The 24545-nt window shown below is 40.0% G+C and overlaps 1 protein-coding gene across 6 annotated transcripts in view; it reads right to left on the bottom strand.

Annotated features, from left to right (window-relative positions):
- Atp1b3 (ATPase Na+/K+ transporting subunit beta 3) overlaps positions 1-24128 on the bottom strand; it is a 36688-nt gene extending 12560 nt beyond the window's left edge. Inside the window, exons 1-4 of one of the 6 annotated variants that reach the window (XM_076868133.2) lie at positions 23838-23903; positions 6557-6615; positions 5075-5203; positions 1804-1911 (exon numbers count right to left, since the gene is read on the bottom strand). In XM_076868133.2, coding sequence (XP_076724248.1) covers positions 1804-1911; positions 5075-5141 — 175 coding nt within the window. In that variant the 5' untranslated portion in view covers positions 5142-5203; positions 6557-6615; positions 23838-23903. The other 5 variants (XM_076868127.2, XM_076868126.1, XM_076868131.2 and 2 more) reach the window with 5 other exon arrangements.
- Positions 24129-24545: the final 417 nt, after the last annotated feature.

A 24545-nucleotide genomic window follows, 5' to 3' on the forward strand; every position in this document is an offset into this window, starting at 1 on the left:
AAGTCTGCAACCTTTCCCATCTCTCCCTGCTTTTTTTCGCTTTAGCACTTAATAGTTTCTAATACACTATAGACCATGAGCTCCATGAAGATAGGGTTTTCCTTTTGTTCACTGAAGGAACCCAGATGAGTGCTTGCTACAAAACATTTGTTGAATGCATAGGACCAAAGGTAGAAAGGTGTAGGGCAGGAAACTACTATTTTCACTCTACAAGTTTATCATTTGATTTTATTGTTGTTGTTGTTACCGAACCCAAGGCCTCATCATGCATGCTAGTACCATCTGACTTTTAAACCAGACAATACTTTCACAAAAATGTCTTTAACTTAAATAATAAAACATATTTAACTAGCAAGGCAAAGACAGGAAGACAGCTAGCAGATAATGTGGGATCAAAAGCAGTTTTTGAGGGTAGGAATGTGGTTCAGTGGTAGCATATTGCCTGGCATGGGTGAGGCTTGGGGTTTGGTCCCCATCCCAGCACCAATCCTCTCTTCTCAGCCTCCTGAGCCACTGGGACAGATATGCATCACTGTGCCAGGGTCGTATTTATCTCTTGCATGAAGAACATGAGGCATAGGGAAAAGGTAAAGAGTGAGAAGTTTAAGTAGAACTTGGCAATGAACCCTTCGAGAATCAGAGAAAGTCATGGTGGTCACCAGGCAGGCAAATGTGTCCACCTGGGGGAGGTGATCAGATATTCAAAGTGCTAACTAGTCCTGTCTTCGGCAGCTCAGCTGTTCAGGGCAGGCTCAGAGGAGGAGCTCCACAGACTGGCCACATACTGGGAGGCAAGGGATTTCAGAGTACCAGCAAAAGGAAAAACTAAATGAAAATCCACAGAATTAATAAGCTAGGTAAGAACGCATGGTGGAGATGGGAGCTGACAAAGAATCAGCTAACTGAAGTCCACATAAACTGAAGTTTATGATGCTGAATAAACTGGAAGAAAGTTGAACAAGCAAGCTAGAGAGACAGAAGATGGGAGCAGGAAAGCTTGCTCAATCAGTGCTTCTGCCAAAGAAGTCCTCCCCTGGTCCAGGAAGCACGCACATGCACACACCTGTCTGTCTGGGGGGAAGACGATGTAGGTGACCAGAAACCCACAGGCCAAGGCTTTTGGTGATTGACTGATTAGGTCAAGGAAAATAGGAGAAACCAGTGAGCCAGGGTGTCTATTAAAGAGCAGTGTGAACTGGTAACTGAAAAATTCATAACTGATACATAAAAAATCTGACACAGGCTGATTTTCTTTGAATGATGACTATCCTCATCTTCCACATAAGTACTATACTAGATGAAAAGACTCAAATACTGGGCAAGGAGTGTGGCTCATATTTGATGTTTTAAATATTTTTTAGTTTTTAATGTTTCAACAAACCTGGTGTACTTATTATAGGACAGATTAAAAATCAAATCAACTGTTCACCAGGCTTAGGCCCCTATGTCTTTCCATAGATTGGAATATTCTTACAACTGATAAAAAGAGGAAGGCACTGGGCATGGTGGCCCACTCCTGTAATCCTAGCAACTTGGGATGCTGAGGCAGGAGGATCACAAGTTCGAAGCCAGTCCCAGCAACCTAGTGAGACCCTATCTCAAAACAAAAAATAAAAAGAACTAGAAATGTGGCTCAGTGGTTAAGTGCCTCAGGGTTCAATCCCTGGTATTCAAAAACAAGCAAACAAACAAAAAAAAGAGCATGAAGAGATAAAACAAACTTTTAAGAATGATATTTCTAAAAGTCATCATGATTTGGTGTGAGGTTTTAATCTTTACCTTACTCTAAGAAAAGATACTTACATTTTAGAAACTTCTTAAGGTCTTTAACGTACCCTTCATAGGAACTTGGATCTGATACACTAAATGTATATTCCAACGCAGTCACTGGTTTTGGGAAAACCATAAGTCCTAAAAAGAGATTAAAGAAAAAGGTGAATTAAAGAAATTAACTGTGAAATTCCCTTCTCTCTTCCTCCTAATTCTTATCCATAAAAAGCAGATCTCACAGTAAGTAATATGGAAAATTGTGCCCAGAGGCATGCTTAAATTATTATCATGCTTAAATTAAATTCTTATTTCTCTTCAATTATCAAGGGAAAGTCACCTAAAATTAAAGAAAATTCAAATCTTAAAACCAATCCAGATCAGATGATACCTATTTAAAAATGTCCCCTAAGGGCTGGGGATGTGGCTCAAGCGGTAGCGTGCTCGCCTGGCATGCGTGCGGCCCGGGTTTGATCCTCAGCACCACATATAAACAAAGATGTTGTGTTCGCCGAAAACTAAAAAATAAATATTAATTCTCTCTCTCTCAAAAAAAAAAAAAAAAAAAAAAGTCCCCTAAATTTGATTATTTTCAGCTAACTATATTCTCTATTCCTTACTTTATTTATTTTAGTATGGGGATTGAACTCAGGGGCACTCGACCACTGAGCCACATCCCCAGCCCTGTTTTGTATTTTATTTAGAGACAAGGTCTCACTGAGTTGCTTAGCACCTTGATTTTTTTCCTGAGGCTGGCTTTGAACTCACAATACTCCTGCCTCAGTCTCCCAAGCTGCTGGGATTACAGGCATGCGCCACTATGCCCAGGTCTTCCTTACTTTAAAAAAATGCAATTTTACTTTGACTTTTCATATTCAATCAAGTATCTTTTTAGGTTGTGCCAACTTGTCATTAATAAACAAAGAAAATTTTTAGCAAATAATTCTAAGCATGTCATTAAATTATAAACCTTATGGAAACATTCATAAAGATAGCTTCTTCAATTAAAGAGGCCTATTCATTTAAAACTCTATATGCTAAATATTCATTGTTGTACATTAAAATGTGCATTACACATACTGAGTTTGAAGTATAACCATCAACAATTTCATATCAGGAACTCCCATGTACACCGAACATGTTAACAATCTTGAGCTTAGAAAATGCAAACATATTTATCTGTAAGAAATAATCAGGCTTTCAACTTTAATATAAACAGTCCACATATCTAATCACACTGTATTTCATACATACCTATGTGTATATGTACACATGGACTCATTTGCTTACACTACAGAAGTATTATAATGTGATACATTGGATAAAAAACTTTAAGGAGCTCATTTTAAAACTGTACTTAAAAACACTGAACACATTTTACTGCTTATATACTTCATACAAGTATTAAGAGTTTAGTATTTCTAAAATAGGAAGTATTTTTATTCAATGTATTACATTATAATACTTCTGTAGTGTAAGCAAATGAGTCAAATGTGTACAATGAGAGATAAGGAAAAAGTGTGAAGCTAGTCTCTGATATTTGGTCAAATAAACTAAGAGTTAAGAGACATTTATTCAGAACACTTGGACAAATATTAGCTATAAACAAAGAAAATCACTAAATTGTTCTAGAAAAAAAATGGTTGGGGAAATTGGTTCAGTTTGGCTGCTAATATGCTCAGAGTCCATGCAGCAAGTGGGGATCTAGATGAGGCTCCCAGATCTCAGCACGAGCACAGCCCGGTGGGACATTCTTTGTAGTGAGGTGCTGGTCTATGTTGAGCATGTGCAGCAGCACCCCGGGCCTCTACTTGCAGTTGTACCTCTTTTGTTCTAATAACCAAAAATATCTCCACACATTGCTGATTAGCTCCTGGATGACAAATGACCACTGGCTGAAAAACCAATGCTCCAGTGTCAGCCTCCAGCTGGACTCCCATTTTGTTGGACTGCAGCCCACCCACTCCCCCAGCTCTCCAACTCCCACTTATCTAGGAAGAATCCTCTCATTTACATTTCTGGGAATTACATACACCAGAATTCTACACATAATTGTTTCTTACTCTAAAAACAGCCAGCACCTGGGTAGGGGTGCTGCCCTGTGATAGAGCGCTTGCCTAGCATGTATGAAGTGTCCTGGGCCCTATCTCTAGCACCTCTACTGAGAAAATACTAGGGTCATGGCCTCCAATCAAGAGAGAGCTGGTTTATTTCAAAAGAATAAAATCAGGAGGTAGAAAAAATATAATTTATTTATTTGTTTATTTTTATTTTATTATTTTAGTTGCAGATGGACACAATATCTTTATTTTATTTATTTAATTTTATGTAGTGCTGAGGATGGAACTCAGGGCCTCACACATGCTAGGCAAGCGCTCCACTACTGACCCACAATCACAGCCTGAAAAATGTAATTTAAATAGTGTTTCAGGTAAGTTCTTACTAAATCATCTCTGTTACATGGTGAATTTTTTTCTTAAGATAACAGAGAAGAATCAAACATATAAAGAGTATTTTTATTCTCTACTGATATAACTATTTAACATTTTTACCACTTTCATAGTAGGCAATTAAAACCATAAAGCATGAATTTTATAAGACTAATGGTCTGGCCCAAGTCAGAGCTGAATAATCATTTTACATATAAGTCACTCAAGGCAAAATGAAACTGTCACACAACATTCACATCATTCATAACTGTGACTTCACTAAAATCCAATATTCATTTCTGTTCATTCTTCACAAAGGACTCAAGAGCTATCAGGGAAAAAAAAAAACATCAGAAAATGAATGTAAAGCTGGCCACAGTGGTGCACACCTGTAATCCCAGCAGCTCGGAGGATCTAGAGTTCAAAGCCAGCCTAAGCAACTCAGTGTGACCCTGTCGCTAATAAAATATAAAAAAGGGCTGGTGAAAATGCCAATATTTTCTCTGATATAAGAAGGCTGATTCATAGTGGGGTTTGGGTGGGGGAGCATGGGAGGATTAGATGAACTCTAGATAGGGCAAAGGGGTGGAAGGGGAAGGGAGAGGGCATGGGGTAGAAAAGAGGGTAAAATGAGATGGACACCATTACCCTAAGTACATGTATGAAGACACAAATGGCGTGAATAAACTTTGTATACAATCAGGAGAAAAAAAAAAAGACTGGTGCTATGGCTCAGCAATTAAGCGCCCCAAGGTTCAATCCCTGGTACCAAAAAAAGAAAAGAAAATGAATGTGAAGGTCTTTAATGCAGAAGAGATTTATGGTGAATTTAAAATACAATCCAATTTTGTTAGAAATTATAAATGTAATGTAATTACCTGGACTAGGAATCTGGTCACGATATTTTGGAACCTCATCGTTCAGAGTCTGAAGCATAACCCACATTGTGAATGAGAAGAGTGCAGCCAAGAACCCATAAAAAACTAGGTAGAAGAGCAAGATCAAACCTGCAAAAGAAATTAAAACCTATGAAATGTGAAGACAGACATGTGCACACACATTTGTCCAAGTTAATTTTAAAAAAAGACAAAACCAAACATGGTTACTGCGAGGCTATGAGCCCAAGCACTGCCATGCACACAGCCAAATATCCTCATATTCAGGCCGCAATGATTTGCCCAAGCAACGGATACTTCAGCAGGCAGCATCCACTCATCCCATGAGCCCTCCTTTCCTCTGGTCCCTCCCAAACTGAAGTAGCTTCCACCACTCCTACTCTGGTTCAGTCAGAGCTTTATGATTCAGCACATGGAGAGTGTTTCCCAAAATGAACTTATTGCCCTCTAAAGAGAGAAGAAATTGATTTTAGCTGGGACAACCTCTCCTCCAATATATTCATATGTTTAAGTAACAAACAGAAAAGAATTAGTAAATTAAACCTGTATTTCACAGATACTAATTATTTGTATAAATTTGTTTTAAAAACAGAATTGATTTAAAAAACAATAACCAGGAAATGGGCAGAGAAGGCAAAATTATGAAGATGGTCCTCAATGAATACAGTTTAGGAAACACTGGTAGAGTGCAAGGGCTCGTGCACAGTGAAAGGAGGACAAGACCAGAAACATAGGCACACTAGTCAAGGGACCTTCTCAGCTCTACTGCTAGGCACAAAGCAAGATCTGGCAGACACATTTTAATCCCTTCCTTCACAATTTGGAAATGCTCAAATATATCCCAAACCAGTACTTTATTTTGGGAACTCCTAAAAATCAATAATTTTTCTTAATATCTATATCCAAAATTCTAACATCGAAGTGATCCTTAGAATATAGTTATCACTCATTTAAATGTTTAAAAATAAATTGATCAAAGACAATAGACTTAGATACAGCAATAGTGAATACTGAACTTCACGGAGCTAAAATTGTGTCAGCTTTACAACCTGTTTTTTTTGTTTGCCAGACTACATTCCTCAGAGGGGCTAAAGCAGGGCTTCCTAAGTGGACCCCTACTGCCCTACAAGGAGTAATTTTAGATGTTCTAAAATTTCTGTAATGATAGATTTCTGAATAGAATAATTTTCCCCAGGGACTATACTCTTTCTTCTGATTCTCAAATGACCTCATAATCCCAAAACAGATTAAGCCAAGTTAGACGACTTTCTCAATTGTAGGTCAGGAAACCACGCCCAATCCCCTCTTTTCAAGTAAAGGAGAAACAGTTAAAATAATTTCATTTTAATTTAGACTAGCATTCCACCCCTCCCCCCAATTACCAGGAGGCCAAGACAGTGAGGGAGAGAACACAAGAAGAGAGGACAGGATGTCACCTTCAGGCAGCATCACCCCCCACCACACCTGTGATTCTGCTGCAGAGAAAGAGGAGGAAGCCCCATCTCAAAGGAGTGATCCATCTGCTGCAGGGGGAAATGAAACAGAGACCACAGGCCGCTTTAATGAGACACAGGTAACAGCACTTCGATCCTCTGCCCAACAGAACAGGGTCAACAAACATACATAGTGAGGCTAGCTGTGATCCAGCAAAACTTCACTTAGGAAACAGGAAATCTGATGGTGCATGCAGGACAAATTAAATTGGAGGAATTTGAAATATAAGTGCTAACAAAGAGTTTGATTATTTAGTAGTGTTTTACAGTCATCTCAAATATTCTTACACTACTTTCAAAATTTTGATTTTAAATTTACAGGAAAAATAATGTAAATGAAATTTATAAGTTATAAAATAACTAAATAGAAAGCAGACATGAATAAGCTGTTCCCAAATCTGTGTTCGAAAGAATTATTATACGATAAAAAAACAACTTCTAAAGCTTCCTAAAATAAGTTATATATCATAAACCATATATACAAATCAGCAACGGCCACATCAACATCTGATGCCATACACTAGCGTCTACTAATAGTTACTTTAAGCACTGAAGCGAGTTCTCCCTATTTGAAAAAATTTGTGAACCCAAAACTTAAAAATTAGAACTAATCTCATAAATATATGAAGACCACTCATAAGTGTAGTGATATTTTATCAACTTAAACTCCTCCTCCTCCCTATGAAGAGAAAAAAAAAAATAACCAGAAATTTAAAAAAGAAGTTGTAAATTGCTGCTCTTAACTTCAGGGTAAACTTGAAGCTCAGTGGGCTGATAGGGCTTAACCCAAACACTGGGGTCCTCAAGGACAGTGAAAGTGGAACCTCTTCAGTGTGCCAGCATGTCTGCTCTGCTGCTACTAAATTAAGTGGGAAACAATGAACAGCAGGTATTGTTATTACTAATGCTCCCTAGTTTAAAATCCTCCAAATTTCCTGAAGTCATTACCCAAGAAAAGAAACTAACACAGACACTGGTAGTTAAGTAATTTAAGGTCAACAAAAATCACAACCAAAGACATTCTCAAATACTGCGGTTTAATGCGGTTATCAGCATTTTTCTATTTCACACTGTCATTCCTCAGTACAGAAGCACAAATGCTACTTCTTTATTTTCCCTTTGAGATCTAAGAGCACACAGTAGAACAGCAACCCAACCACTAACAATGTCTTCTCTTTCAGAGGCACTGACCCTCCTCCCTTTCTTCACTGCTGTTCTTAAGAAGCCCTAGTTTTTAAAATCCGTTTCTGCTCTCAGGCCACGGTTTACCCTGTATCATCCAGGAAAAGGAGAAATAGGCTCTCTCCTGCTTCAATCCCACCTGCTTATAAAATTCAGTCCCCACACTATGAGAGCCAAGGGCTGGTCCTCCACTGCAGAGGTGCCCCAGCTGCCAGCTACCAATCTAAGAGGTGCCTACTGCCCCCTCGAGTTATATCAGACACTAGAAAAATAACAGAATTTAGCAAAAAGCTGGATTTAGGATTCCAATTTTATTACAAAGGAAACATACAGTGTAAGGTCTGGAAGACAATACAACTTTTTTGCCCTCTCCCTCCCAGCACAAGTCTCCCAACCTGGTAGCTCCACTTACGTGTCAATGTGACTGGGGTCTCATTATGGAGGTATGACAGATGGACTTGAGGGCTGCATGACTGCACTCAATTCCCAAACCCTTCTCCTGCCCTCCCTGGAAGTCTGGCTGCCTCAAAGACCCAATCCTACTGGGACTTGGCTAGTCTTTCTGGGGACCAGCCTCCACCCTGAAGTAAACTAGGGACCCACGAAGAGTCAACTCCTTAGCAAAACAAAGACCCTCCCATTACTGAGAAAATTCTGTTTTTGGAAGTGTGTATTTTACATTTCTACCAGCAGGGTTCCAATTTCTCCACATCCTTATCAACACTGCTAAAGATGAATGATGTTGAGCATCTTTTCAGGAACTTATGACATTTACATATCTTTTTTTGAGAAATGTCTATTCAGACCCTTTGCCCATTTTTAAATTTGGCTATTAATTTTTTATTATAGAATTATTTATACAATATTTTTATTATAGAATTATTTATACAATTATTATAGAATAAGCCTCTTATCAGGTTCTTTCTCTTGGGTGCTGGGGATCAAACCCCCAAGCCTCACATGTACCACGAAGGCATGGTACCAATGAGCTACATTATGTCCATAGTCCTTTTTAAAATTTTATTTTGAGACAGGGTCTTGCTAACTGGCTGGAGCTGGCCTTGCAATCCTCAGCCTCAGCCACCCAAGTAGCTGGTTAACTGGGATTTCAGGTTTGAGCCACCCAGATCATTTTCTATTATTATTTGTGAGCTGTCTTTTCATTCTCATGATGGTCTCTCTTAAAATAGAAAAATTATTAGTCTTGACGAAGTCCAGTATACCTATTTTTTCTTTAAATCCCTGTGCTTCTATTGTTGTAGCTATAACACCACTGCCTAATCCAACACTAGGAAGACTTGCATTTGTTTACTTCCAAGAAATTCATGGTTTTAACTCTTAACTTCCTAACTGACCTATTGAGTTTATTTTTGTATATAGTTTGTGACATGGGTCCACCTTCAGTGTTTCACATAGGAATATCCAATTGTGACGTCACTCTTTGTTTATTTAAAAAAAAAGTATTCTTCACTGAAAGAAAGCATGCATCTTTATACATGTACTATTCTTACAATAAAATATAGTAGACATATAGATGTATGCACACACATTTTATACATTATAATCACTATAATGTAGAAAAACTAAAAAAAATCACTTGCCTAAAATTAACCTAACACTAAGCCAGTACCTCTATATGGTACCTCACCTGGCCTGCTTTCCCAGGAAGCTTAAGCTGTGTTATCTTTTCTCCTCAAGAACTCACATTCTGTGTTATTCTTCAGTGACAGACATTTACATGAATAAGTTCTGTTCCACCTCTCCAATAGCTAAAGCGTCAAAATTGACAGATACATAAGCAAAGAATTACAGATATCAAGTGGAAGTTGGGGGTGGAGGAACTGCCTCTAGCAGGGAGAGGAAGGAAGGGGATTTCACCAGAGAAGGCCTCCCAGAGAAAGGTAAGATGGCTCACAAGATGGAAAGCTCAGACAACTCTGGGTCAGGCACTAGGCTGAGAAGCAGAAGTACAGCAGGAGCAGCCAGTGGAGAGGAATTCTGCTCCTCCTGCAATGCACCCACGCCATGCAACTCGCAACAGAAGTAGGAGCATGGATATGAAGCAGGAAAATTAGGCAATGTCCTGGATGGGCCACGCTAGCAGAGCACCTCTACAACTAGACCATCTGTGGTTACACAGCTCCGGCCACCACTGAATGATGACAGGAAAGGCCAAAGAGAAGGACTATAAAACCAACCAACTATTATCAAGCATTCAAGATAAAATAATCCAATAGGAAAAAAACTACCAAATTCAACCAAGAGTTTCTTAGGGCCTCAGTAAGTTGCTAAGGCTGGCTTTTAATTCAGGATCCTCCTGCCTCAGGCTCCTGAGCCACTGTGATTACAGGCATGTGCCACCATGCCCAACTCAACAGTAATTCTAAAAAGAATAAAATAGGTCTCAAAAACCCCAGGAGGAATAAAGTAACCTCAGAATGATGCACAGCCACATGTTTAAGTGTGAAACTCTCAAAGAGAGTTGCAGAATTCTAAAAATACATTATATAAAGTGTTGATGGGCCAGAAACTTACAAATAAAATTCATACATAGTGGTAACCTCTAAATAAGAGGTATTACCTCTAAATAAGCATTATGTTCTGGGACATGGACAAGGAAAATTTGAGTTTTAGCTACACTGTCTTCATTTCCTTTTATTGTTGCTGAAGAAAAATATGGTATTGAGAAAAAAAAAAAAGATCAAATTCATGGAACAAATTCCAGAAAAAAAGTTAATATAATTGTTTATTTTTCACTTTTAAAAGTTCTCTTGACATATTTAAGACAAAGCTAGGTGCAGTGGTGCTCATCTGTAATCCTAGCTACTACTAAGGAAGAGGTGGGAGGATCAAATTCCAGGCCAGCACGGACCCTAACTCAAGATAAAAAAATAAAAAGTGCTGGGGATGCAGCTCAGTGGTAGAGCATCCTGGATCCAGTGCCCAGTGCTGGGGGGTGGGTGGGAAGAATCCTTATGCTGTAAAGAAAAAGAGTCACGATATGAGAGAGCAAAATGATGAGCAAGGAACTACAAAGTGCAGGAAGCCACCCATGAATTACTTGAGGGTCTTCTATCAGTATGGCAGCCAGGGAAATTTTAGGTTTAACCTTGGGAACTATCCATGGCTCTCCCAAGCAATAGACTGTCCAAGGCACATGACCTTTATCTTGGCTCTACTAGGAAGATCCCTCATAGTAGCTCTGGAGATGGGCGTAACCCACCCTTTGGGAACTGGACAGCCCATCTATAACCTTTTTGTTCCCCGATATAAATAGCAAGCTCGGGCTCCATTTTGCTTTGTAATATAGATGCTTGATCCATGTGATCAGCTTCCCACCACATTTTCTGAAAATATTTTCTATGTTGTGGTTTTCTCATTGCTCTATTTTTCTTCGCTTTTATTTCGTAGCCAGCCCATTCCCATTTCCATTGCCTGTGCAGGACGCAGGCGAAAATAAAGAACATTCAGCAGGACAATAAAGGATTAATATCCAAGGCATATCAAAATGCCCTTAGACCCGTGAGAAGATAATACCAAAGAAAAACAATCAAAAGACTGCAGGCATTTTAAAGAAATGGAAAGAGCAAACAAAAATAAGCTTAGTTGTAGATATCAGAAATATTGTGCTGCTACAAACATTGATGTGGCTGTGTCCCTGTAGTATGCTGTAAGTCCTTTGGGTATAGACCAAGGAGTGGGATAGCTGGGTCAAACGGTGGTTCCACTCCTAGTTTTCCAAAGATTCTCCATACTGCTTTCCATATTTGCAGTCCTACCAGCAATGTATGAGTGTGCCTTTTCCCCCACATCCTCACCAACACTTACTGTTGTTTGTGTTCTTGATAACTGCCATTCTGACTGGAGTGAGATGAAATCTTAAGAGTAGTTTTGCTTTGCATTTCTCTAATTGCTAGAGACGTTGAACAGTTTTTCATATATTTGTTGATTGATTGTATATCTTCTTCTGAGAAGTGTCTGTTCAGTTCTTGGCCCATTTATTGATTGGGTTATTTGTTTTTTTGGTGTTAAGATTTCTTGAGTTCTTTATATATTCTAGAGACTAGTACTCTATCCAACCTAAATGCCCTTCAGTAGATGAATGAATAAACAAAATGTGGTATATAGACACAATGGAATATTATTCAGCATTAGAAGAGAATAAAATCATGGCATTTGCAGGTAAATGGATGGAGCTGGAGAATACAATGTTAAGTGAAATTAACCAATCCCAAAAAACCAAATGCTGAATGATTTCTCCAATTTAAGGATGCTGATTCATAATATGCTGTGTGTGAGGGCGAGGATTAAATGAACTCTAGACAGGGCAAAGGGAAAAGGGGGAAGGAGGGGGTTATAGGAGTAGGAAAGATAGTGGAATGCAATCGTCATCATTACCCTAAGTACATGTAGGAAGACACAAAGGATGTAACTCTACTTTGTGTACAACCAGAGATATGAAAAATTGTGCTCTATATGTGTAATATGAATTGTAATGCATTATTGTCATATATAACAAATTAAAATTAAAAAAGAAATATTACAAATTAAATCAGCCAGATACTATCACTCCATCAAAATGGAAAAAAAATTCAATAGTTATAATATCTACCTCTAAAAAAATTGAAGAGAAAACAGATACCCTTACTCAGTGTTGGTAGGAGTTTAAGTTTGTATAGCTTTTTTGGAGCACAACCTACTAACAATAAAAATAAGCATATACTATACAACTGGAGATTCCACTTCTCAATTTATTTACCCTAGAAAAATTGTATATACTTGTTCACACACTTGCACAGAGTAGTGTTTAAGCTGGAAAATATTTTATATATATATATATATATAAAATCTCCATATCCAGGTATAGTGGCACATTCCTGAAATTCCAGCTACTCAGGCTGGAGCTGAGGACAGGAGGCAGGCTGAGGCAGGAGGACTGCAAGTTTGAGACCAGCCTGGGCAACATAATGATACCCTGTCTCAAAATAAAAAATAAAAAGGACATAGGATGCAGCTTAGTGGTAGAGTGTCCATGGACTCAACCCTCAGTGCCAGGTGGGGGGGGGAAAGGAAATTCCTATCTATCTATCTATCTATACATATATTTATATATGTGTGTGTGTGTCAAGTTGCCATACTCTGAAATATTATGTAATTATTCAAAGGAATGAGACAAATCTGTGTATACTGACATGGAAACACAGCCAAGACATATTAAATGAAAAAGAAAAAGTTCCACAACATGTAATTTTCCTATTTCTGATGTAATAGTGGGGAAAGATAAACTACTTCTTCCTATATATACCATATGTACCCATTTATAAACATTTGTATGAATGCACTGAAACAGGACTTATAGAAAAACTGATAAACATCAGTTTGTAATCCCAGTGACTCGGGAGGCTGAGACAGGAGGATCATGAATTCAAAGCCAGACTCAGCAACTTGGCAAGGTCCAAAGCAACTCAGTGAGAACCTGCCTCTAAATAAGATACAAAATAGGGCTGGGGATGTGGCTCAGTGGTTGAGTGCCCCTGAGTTCAATTCCCAGTACCAAAAAAACCCCAAAACGGATAAATCTCCTATAGGAGGACTGAGATTGGTAAAGACAATCAAAAGAAAGGTATTCATAATTATTTCTCAATTAGTAATATTTACAAATGCACAGAAAAGCATATGAATGAAATGTAACAGTGAACACCCATAAAAGCGCCTAGAGTCTATAAACATTTTACTATACTTGTGTCATTTTCTGGATGCATTTCAAGTTGCAGATGGCAGTATACTTTACTCCCAAAACACTTCAACATGCATACTAACTAAAATTTAGGAATAAATTTACATTCAGTGAAATGTACCATTCAATGGTTTTTGACAAATGCATCCATATATATGGTCAAAACCCCTCTTCAATGGGGCTGATGTTGTGGCTCAGCGGTAGAGCGCTCTCCTAGCACATGCAAGGCACTGGGTTCGATCCTCAACACCACATATAAATAAATAAATAAAATAAAGGTTTTGTGTCCACTACAACTAAAAAATATTAAAAAAAAAAAACAACCCTCAAGATATAGAATGCTATCCCTGAAATTTCTTCCACATCTCTTCCAATCAGTCCCCACGCCCATTCACCCTAGAAGCAACCATCATTCTGTACTTTTTTCCAGTGTACTGTAAGTGTTGCTGGTTTTAGAATTTCACAGAAATAAAATCACCTATCTCTTCAGTAAAGCTTTCTTCTTATTCAGACTAATTGTGAGATTCAGCCATTGTCCTGCCTATCTTTTCTTTTTACCATTGAGTAGTATTCCATTATTTAGACATACCAGTTTGTTTATCCATTTTCCTGCTGATGGAAACCTGGGCTGTTTCCAGTTTGGGACTATTATGAATAGAGCCACTATGAACATTCTTGTACAAATGTTTTTGAGGACCTATGTTTTCATTTCTCTTGGATAAACACCTAAGAGTAGAAATGCTTGCTCAGGGAGTAGGTGTGTATTTGTTTTTTACAAGAAATTGCCAGACTTCTACCTAAAGTAGATACACCATATATTGCTTAAAAAGCATTACACAGTTAACAATGGTTACCCAGAAAAGAAGCTGAGTATGACAGTGAATTTAATGGCTACTCACATTTGTATCTGTAAAACTTCAAATGCTGGTGTTATTTCTGTTACATGATACTAAAAAGCCAAAAGTTCACACCCCATTCAGATCAGTTCAGATTTCTTCCATCTATAGCTACTTCAAATAGAAAAGTTAAGACATTGCAACAGGCACTGTGCAGCCAACAAACCTAAAATACTTACCTGGTCCTTTAAAGTCTGCTGCCTCCTATTCTAAAGCATTTTTATTGGCCTTGTACTTAACTCAAAGTGACATTTGAAACTACATACAACTTTTCTTTTTTATAGAAGGCCAACAAATTTTATGTGACTTATCTAAACTTAGATGCTTACGAGGAACTAAAATTTAGGTCTATATTCTGAATCCCAGTCTGGTCATCATCTTAATATTTTAGTGTACTTCTAAGATTCATCAAATAAAAATATGTATACTGACAGGCTCACTTTTACTACAATGCTCTATCTGGAAACTTCAAAATGAATTAGAAATTGAAAGAAATAGAGTTCATGATGATCTGAGTGACAGAATTATGCCTTCCTATATGATGAACTCCACAAATAAAATTTTTACAGTTAAGCCTCAAGTTTAACCCAAGGACTAGATGAATCACAAGCTGAAACTGATTAAATGACAATTTGTTCATCAAGAAAATATTAAGTGCTTACTGTGTACTAGATACTGTATGGAATAAAATGTAGATGCAAATCCTGCTGAGAACATCTAGTTACTAGAAGCAATGTATGTATGCCTGTACACACATCTAAGATACAGAGATATGGGTGTGCTAGACATGGTGCATGATTATAATTCCAGCAACTCAGGAGGCTAAGGCATGAGGATTCCAAGTTTGAGCCCAGCTTTAGCTTCAACCTAGAGAGGCCCAAGAGCTGGAGGCATAGCTCGGGGGTAATATAGCCCTGGGTTCAATCCCCAGTACTAGGGGTTGGGGAAGATGTTATAGGAAATAAATGGTATTATTTTCACTCATCATTAGAGTAAATCAGAGAAGACTTACAGCAGAGCTGACATTCAAACCAGGCCTGTGAAGAAATAGGGAAGAATTAATGTGCAGAGAATGAAGAGGATGAGGAAGGGAACAAAGTGGCAGTTCCAGACCCAGGGCATTAGATACACCTATTTGCCTACTACATGGGGTGTGTGATGAGGTGGGAAATGACAGGTTATAAGGTTGGAAACTTATCTCCAAGCCGCTGTAGAAGTCTTGAATGCCACGCTGTCTGGAACTTACTTAAACTTAGATAAAGCATTGGGGATCCAACCAATTTTGGGGTGTGGGTTGCAGCATGATTAAAGTTTGAGCCTTAGAAATAATCTGACAGCAGCAAGGTTACATAGATTCCAACTGACTGCTTGGATCTTTTTGGAAATGCTCAGGAGCTTAAGAGTCCTCCCTTCCCTAGATACCACACTTTTGTAAAAAACAGAAAGTCAATTATCTATTTGAATTGAAACAACTTTTAAAAAGATCTTCATTTCGTGTTTTATTTATTTATTTATTTAGGTGCTAGTGATTGAACCCAGGGGTGCTTAACCACTGAGCTACATCCTCGGGTTTTATTCACAGACAGGGTCTCACTGAGTTGCTTAGGGCCTCGCTAAGGCTGGCTCTGAAATGTTTTAAGCTTTTACAAAAAAAACACACTATCAGTTCCTGGTAAAATAGGGACAGGGTTAATGGGATTGTTACCTGAGGGTTGATTTGAAACAGGTGGCTAGGGTTATGAAGTTAGGAAAAAAGTGAGCACCCCAAGGATTCTCTGAATGTACACTTTCCCAACATGGGGAAAAGGAGAGATAGTGAAAAGGTCAGGAAAAAATTAATTCTTGAATAAACTGTAGGAATATCAATGGGGGTATTGAAGAGATGTTATGGTTTCAAAACTGGCACAATTTACCCAAGTTTGGAATCCAAATCACAGAAAGGCCGGTGAAGTTATTTTTTAAATTACAAATACAGGATTTCAGTGGAAGAAAGGGAATGACCTCTGTTTACTAGGCAACATATATGGTACTAGAGCTGCAGTTAGTTAGGATACTTAAGCCTCTCTCTCTCTCACAGTTGTGAGATATACAGGAAGCCAACTAAATAATTAGGGGCCTGGAATCTGAGAGATAGGCAAAATTTGTGAATAGTCCTGACAACTGTTTTATTAGATTGCCATTGCCAGGAAAGATAAAAACAAGACCCAAGTTAGCACCTGGGAAATAGGTATTCAGGAAACAGAAGAGCAGACAAGGGAGCAGGAAAGTAGAGAGCAGGGAGGCATAGAGTACATCAAGAATCACTTCTTATGGGCCACATACTGCCAACAGGCTAGAAACCATGATAAGTACTGCATGCCTTGGAGGAAGGTCAGTTACCATGGCGCCAGCGCAACACTAAGAGGAAGTCACAAATGAGAGCTAGCTCCACAAATGACTCAGTAACAAAGTTTAAACAGGTATGTAGGAGGCCATTAAGCTAGAGAAGTCTTTTCAGAATGATTAGTAAGAGCGCCCCATAAGGGAAAGAAGGATACTATTAAAATAAATTTGAGATCAGGTAACTTAAGGGAATAAAACAAAAAGGACTTTATGAGGTTCTCATAAAAGCAGGAGAAGCTGAACAAAACAATACAGCGGCAAGCTGGAGACCTGGATAAGAACCCTGTTTCTGTTATTCTTACCAGATGTACAACCCAGACATGTCACAAACTTGCCCAAGTCTCCCCTTAATGGGCCAAGTAGAATTAATTCTCAGCTCCCGGTACTGGAACCCCGAGTGCTGGGGATAGAACCAGAGCTCTTTTAACACTGAAACTTCTACGAAAACCCATCAGTACTATGGGGGAAAAACAAAAAAACAACTGTCCAAACACTGGGAGCATGATCATACCATGGGACACAATACCATCAAACACTAAGAACATTAAAAATAATACTACAGAAGACTAACCACATAAGAACATTTCATGATACTGCTCATCCATTCTCCCCACAGGCAAGGTGTTAGAGAACCAAAGATGACAAGATGTGTATAAGAAGCCTATAGGAGGGCTAGGGTTGTAGCTCAGAGGTAGTATGCTTGCCTGGCATGCCCAAGGCCTTGGGTTCAATCCCAGCACTAGAAGAAACTAGAAGAAAAAGAGGCAGTTTACAGTCTAGTAAACCAGGAGCAGCATACTACGTAAAGCCACATAGTTAATGCAGTCTTAAGGCAAAGGGGGAATTCAAGGAGTTTTCCAGAGATCAAGCAAACATCTAAATAGTCAGCCAAGATAGAGTCCAAGAAGAGGTGGGAAAGAATTACGTGAAATGGTAGAGACAGGTGAGAGTTTCTATGTCATGCTGAGGAACCCTGAGGGCAATGGAGATTTATGTGAAGTGGTACCTATAAAATATGCACTGAAGATTTCTGATAGGCAGCTGGTTTCAGTAATATAAAAAAGCCATATGACTACACATGCAGATATGGAGTCTCAACAGATAGTAGTCAGTCACCAAAATAGGTAACTCTAAATAGGAAATCTGGAAAGTCACCACAAAGGTTATGAAAAAACCTAATATATCAATCTCTAAGCAAAGGCAAAGGAAAACCACTCTCTTTAGACATTAAGTGATAAAGTCAGCTAACTGCATATTTTAAAACTTTATACAGTTTTAAAAGACTGTTAAAATGTTAACAGTGGGGGCTGGGTATATAGCTCAGTTGGTAGAGTGCTTGCTTCACATGCACAAGGCCCTTGATTCAATCCCCAGTACCACACAAAAAGGAAAAAAAAAAAAAATTAACAGTGGTTATAGTGATTTAAGATTACAAATGATTTCACTTCAAAATCAACATAATGAATGTATAATTAGAAAACAATAACATAAAAAATGTTTTCAGTCAGTGTTAAATGATTGGTCCTTAATAAATAATGATAAATTATGGAAAAGTTGTTACTATTGATAGCAAGTTTCCTTTTAGCTGAACTAGTTTAATTCTATGTATATACATTAAAAAGTCAATTTTTAAAAACTGAATTACTTTGGGGGTAGGGTAAAGTTGTACTATTAAGGCACACACTACCATAGTCTAATTACAATGGTACCCAGAAAACAACACAACACAACACACAGACTTAGCCCTCTCCCTCCCTTCCCCTATAGGACTACTTCCTGGAAAGTTCAAGGAGTGTTGTCTTGCTCCTTCTGGGTATGGCTCAGGACATGCCCTGCCTTGCTCTGCCACCACTATACCCACCTATGGCCTGCATTTACAACCTATGCACAAGGTACGGCAAGTCCTGTCACTTTCCAAACACTGCATATTTTTGTAAAGTTTCATTAATGTCACTCTCATAGGACATCACCTTATAAAACAAGGTGATACTGGGAGAATGCACACATTTGTCTTCCCCACTACAGTTAGACACCCAAGATGGGATGAAGTCTGACTTCCAGAGCAGAGAATTTACTGAGGCATGACCCAGATTGGGAGGAGATGACTGAGAAAATGGCACTTCATGGACCTACAATAAAAGAAAAGGCACATGAACAAAATATAAGTGCTAATTAAGTTTTGGTCTAGAATCCTCACTATGCTTAGAAACCAATATCTCAAGTTTTAAGTTAATGTTAATCTAAAGCATTTATTGAAAACCTTAATTAACTCCAAAGAACCCTCCCATAAGCAGATGTCTTTAAATGCTATCACCTCATGGCACAGTTAAAAAGAAAAAGAAAAAGGTCTGGCCTTGGAGTCTGAAGGTCCAAGGTTCCTATTCTATCACCAACTCGCTGGGTGAATTTTGGCAAATCTGTAGCCTCAATTTTCTTACCCTGTTGCACAGAATGTATTTCTTAACTGTGGCTCACAGGAGGGAACTGGGCAAGATGAATGACTTTCAAGCTTTTTTGACTAGAAGCCACAGTAAGAAATGTATCTTACATCAGGATGTCTGCATATAAAAAAATATGCAAACATTTCAGGAAATAACACTCTTAGAAAACTATTAAATAATAAACTTGATTTTTTACTATTTTGTTTCATCATTTTAAAAAATTGTTAATTGCAACACATGGCCCTCTACCTAGTTTAAGTAACACAAGATGATCTCTAAACTTCTTTTACTCCTTTGACTATGACTATACTTCATGCACCAAAGTTATTTAATATTTGCAACATCAGCCAGTAGGTGCTAAATTTTCTTTGTCCTGTGTTGTCATAAATGGCAACTACTTATTCCTGATGTGTATTAATACGTATGCAATAGTTCAGTTTGAGATACCAGTTCTAAGTATATTTCCATCACCCACCAAGTCTGCTTTAGAGAGCTGTTGTGAAAATCAAAAGAGGTGACATAGGTGCATATAAGCATTTTGCAACTAATATAACCAAGTATAATTTATTAGCCAAATATAAAAGTACTCAAAATCTGTCTATAGCTGTTTTAAATTCAGTAATTGTAATGTAACATGCAATATTTTCACTTTATCCAAAATGTTCACAGCAAAATTGATTTTTCATGGGTGCTTTTTAATATATGTAATGTATCTGAGGGGAAGATCTCAGATTATAAATGAATATATTTATAAAATTGTGGAGATAGAAGACCTTTCTCTACACACCAGCAGACCTGGCAGTTTTACAAGGTTAAAAACAAAATAACAAATTTTTCCTCCCACCACCTACATTAAATTTAGGATTTAAAATGTTTTTTAGAAGGGCTAATGACTGGGGATGTAACTCAGTGATAGAACAACTGCCAAGGACGCACTCTTTATTTATTTATTTTTTTGTGGGGGGTGGGTACTGGGGATTGAACTCAGGGGCACTCAACCACTGAGCCACATCCCCAGCCCTTTTTATTGTATTTTATTTAGAGACAGGGTCTCACTAAATTGCTCAGTGCCTCGCTTTTTTTTGAGGCTTATTTTGAACTTGCAATCCTCCCTGCCTCAGCCTTTCGAGCCACTGGGATTATAGGTATGCACTGCCATACCCGGCTAAGAATGCACTTGATGAGCATGAAGGCAAAGTCAGCGTTATCAAATTTACAAGTTTATAAAGTGCCTAATTTATCATTTCTTGGATGACCAAATCAGAATTCTTTTTAAATGTCAATAAACTGGAACATTTTGATAAGAAAAATACAAATAAATGCAAAGTCCTACCAAAAAAGATTAAAGAATTAGGAGAGGTGCTAAAGGTATAGCTCAATGGAAGAGCAACTGCCTAGCATGTGCAAGAACCTGAATTTGATCCCCTGCCCTGAAAATAAATAAGAGAGAGCCAAAAAGAAAACTAGAATAAAACTTTGGTGCAAATGAAAAAGGGAGCTTTCTTATAAGTTTTTTTGTTTTGTTTTGATTTTTGGTATCAAGGATCCTCAGCCCTTTTTTATTTTGAGACAGAATCTCACTAGGTTGCTTACAGCCTCACTATGTTGCTGAGGCTGGCTTCAAACCTGCAATCAACTTGCCTCAGCCTCCTAAGCCACTGGAATTACAGGCATGCACCACCACACCAGCTTTCTTGTAAGTTTTTAAAATTAATAACACAGGTAATACCTTCCTTGCTGATGAAGGTATAAGATACCACTATATATTCAGCTGAAGTATAAATTGCAGAGGTTTCCAAGAAAGCACTATGACAACATGTATTCAAAATGCAAAGAGTTGGTAGAGTGCTTGCCTTACATGCACAAGGCCCTGGGTTCAATCCCCAGTACCACAAAAAAAACAAAAACAAAAAAACAACAAAAGGTACACACGAACGGTGTACCAGTACAAATATATCCAAGGACATAAATGTGCAAAAACAAATATGCCAGGGGGAAGGAAATATAAGGCAGGAGGACCAGCATACAATAATGAAAGGAAAAAAAAAAAAATCACAGCATATCTAATTGCAATGGGACAGTGGTCAGCTAAATTTTTTAAAAATATCAATAAAAATGGTGACATGCAGCCAGACACAGTGGTGTACATCTGTAATTCCAGCAACTTGTGAAGAAGAGGCAAGAGGATCCCAAGTTTGTGGCCGGTGTGGTCAACTAAGCAAGGCCCTAAGCAACTTAATGAGATCTGGTTTCAAAATAAAAAATAAAAAGGGCTGGGGATGTAGCTCAATGGTAAAGCAAAGCACCCCTGGGTTTGATTCCCAGTACCAGGAAAAAAAAAAAAAAAAAAAGAAGTAATGTAGATCTTTAAATAACATGGGAAGATGTTCATGTTATACTCAGAAGAATGATCTCTTTTGATTAAAAAAAAAATGAAATGTTGTATGCTTTTCAGAAAGAGATATGAAATATTATGTGATGAAATCAGGCAGTTAGCTTATATTATGCAGGGTCAACAAGAGAATTAGAAAAAGGTACCTCTCCTAGCAGACAGTCCCACAGATACATAGGTTTCCCAAGTGACCTTGCCTTTGTGAGAATTAAAACAGAGGACTCCTCCTTGAGGCAGACCCAGTCATGCTCCAGAAGCACAGCCTGGCCAACTGAGGATGGACTTCAGTCTCCTCACCCCTGGCCAACACATCCTTAAAGGGATGCCCTTGCAGTGGGAACAAATTATGGATTAATTGTCACCTTTTATCCTTTCTATAATAGCTTAATATTATTGTTACAATTTGGTCTAGTCTCAAAACAAAAGATAAAAAAGGGCTGGAGATGTAGAGGATGTAGCTCAGAGGCAGAGCACCCCTGGGTTCAACCCCCAGTACTGCAAAACAAACAAATATCAACTCTGAAAAGAGATCTTGTCTTAATCCTTCTAAAATGAATCCCAACTTCACTTGTGTGTACTACTACAGCCCTTACACCCTGCCCTATACTTTGAAACTTGTACACGTTATCTATTTAAATGCATATTCCCAATAAAATCTCTACTCCAAGATCATAAAATACAAAGGTTAAAGAGCACTATCTGTACTTAAAAAAAAAAGAAAAAGGTCATTCTAACAAAGTGAAAATACTCAATACTAGAAAAAGGTGCTGAGGAACAGAGAAAAAACAAAGGTAGCCTATAAAAATTAATTTGTCTCCACTACTCAAAAATTTCTTCAGGACAAAGTTCATACACTCAAGAAACAATTAAACTCTGGAAGTGTTCATTTTTTTTCCATGTAACTCCGGATGCAAGATTTATTGCATCACACAAGTGTGTTTCCAAAAGAAGATAGCAATTTAAATAAAAATCGTGATTACCATGCAGTTAGGCAAGGCATGTGTAAAATAATACAACCACTGGACTAGGATTAAAGGAGAACTGGGTTCTTTTCTTGGCTCTTCAGAATATGTAATTTTACGCAGTCAAAATCACAACCTTGCTGGGTCTCATTTTTCTCATCTCTAAAGTGAAGGTTGGGCTAGAAAACCTCCAAGGCCCCTTTCAGCTTGTGATAGAACTTCAAGTCTCCTTTCCACCCTGGAGGAGCTCATTTCAGTCGGCAGCAAGTTTATTTTCTGAGTCATAGATCCTTTACTGTCTTCATGCTTCTCTTAAACATGTGAACAGTTTTCAACTCCAGCAACGTAAAGGTGTGTCAAGATCCACCAGCCAAATATTTTTCAAAGGGATTTAAAAAGGTGAAATGAGTTACTTCAGTGTAAGACACCCCCCCCCCCCGCAAAAAAGCACTTGGCCATCTTCACGGTAATAACTTCACAAACAAAAAGGCATCCTAAAGCAGCAGTACCCTAGTAGATGGATTAAACATTGCTTTTAAAACAAAGAGCTCACTCAGAGAACAAGCAAACGACATCACTCACATCTTTTGAATGCACAGAAAAAAAAAAAATTGAAGGAATTACTGACTTTCCCCTGAAGAGGCAAATCTATAAGAAATCCGCAGCAATTAAAAAAGAGGAGGAACCAACCTTGTTACGGGCCTTTCCTCCATCGGAATTCAAGCGCACGTTTGTGCACAATGTACTCAGGGTGATTATCTCACCGCCACATGTCCCTGCAACCCACACACACTCCTCACTCACTCACTCGCACTCCTGCGACCCGTCAGGGTGGCGGCGTGGACGAGTCACAAGATAGCGGCGGGAGTGGAAATTTCCTCTCCCCAGGCGCGGGGCCGGTCTGGCGTCCCTGAGCAGCTCCGCGCGCCGGGAGCCTCGGCCTGGCCCCCGCGGCCGGCGGCTCGGTACAAAGGAGGCCGGGCTCGGCCCCGTACGCCCGCGGCCCGGCCCGGCGGGGGTCCCCGGCTTCCGGCGCCGCTCGCGGCGGGAAGCCGGGCCGCACGTGCGCCCCGCTCCGGCGGGCGGAGGAGACGGTCGCGGTCGGGCCGAGGCAGCCACTAACGCCGCGCCCCGCCGGCAGCCGCACCGGCCCGTCCGGCCCCGCGGGAAATGAATGGGGCCGCGTTCCCTCCGCCGCCGCCCAGGCCGGGGGCGCCCGCGGGGCCCGAGCCGCGCCCGCCCGCCTGCCCGCCCGCTCACCCCAGCTCTTGGCGGTGCGCCCCAGGAACTCTCCGGTGGTCGGGTTGTAGATGAAGAGCTTCCACTCGGCCAGGCTCTGGTTGAAGGACTTCTTCTCATTCTTCGTCATGGTGGGTGTGCGGACGGCGAGGGGAGCGGCGGCCGCGGGGGTGCAGGCGGCGAGGAGCGCGGAGGCGCGTCCCGGCTCTAGCGGCGCAGCCCGGCAACGGCGGCGGAGGGCGGCACAGCCGAGGACACCTCCTCCTCACCGGGAGCACTTGAGCCGACTGCGCCGCGCCGGGCCGGGCGGCCGCTCGGGCCGCGGGAGCCTGACGTCTCCGCGCGCCGCAGCCAATCCCCGCGCCGCTCGCCCGCGCCGCCGCCCCCCGCCCGCCCGCGGCTGGGCGCAGCCCGAGGCGGCAGCAGGCCCCGCCCCCGGCCCGCCCGGCTCCTCGGCTCCCGGGGCCCCGGCGCGAGGAAGCGGGAGCCCCGCGCAGCAAGCTTCAGAAACCAGCAGGGCTTAGTGACAGGCACATTCATAACACGCCGAAGGCGGGCGTCCCCGTCCCGCAGGTTCCTCAGGTGGACGGCTGGGTGTCCTGGGCGCTCCCAGGTGCCCAGGCTCTGGGAGATGCTGCCGGCGGCGGCGCGGGACCATGAGAGCACCGAAACGACTCCCGCATGCCCGGGTCGTCCTCACCGAGCGGGGGACAGCACCTCCCCGCCGTC

Source organism: Callospermophilus lateralis, chromosome 10 (assembly GCF_048772815.1).
Source record: "Callospermophilus lateralis isolate mCalLat2 chromosome 10, mCalLat2.hap1, whole genome shotgun sequence".
In the NCBI taxonomy this organism is placed as follows: Eukaryota; Metazoa; Chordata; class Mammalia; order Rodentia; family Sciuridae; genus Callospermophilus; species Callospermophilus lateralis.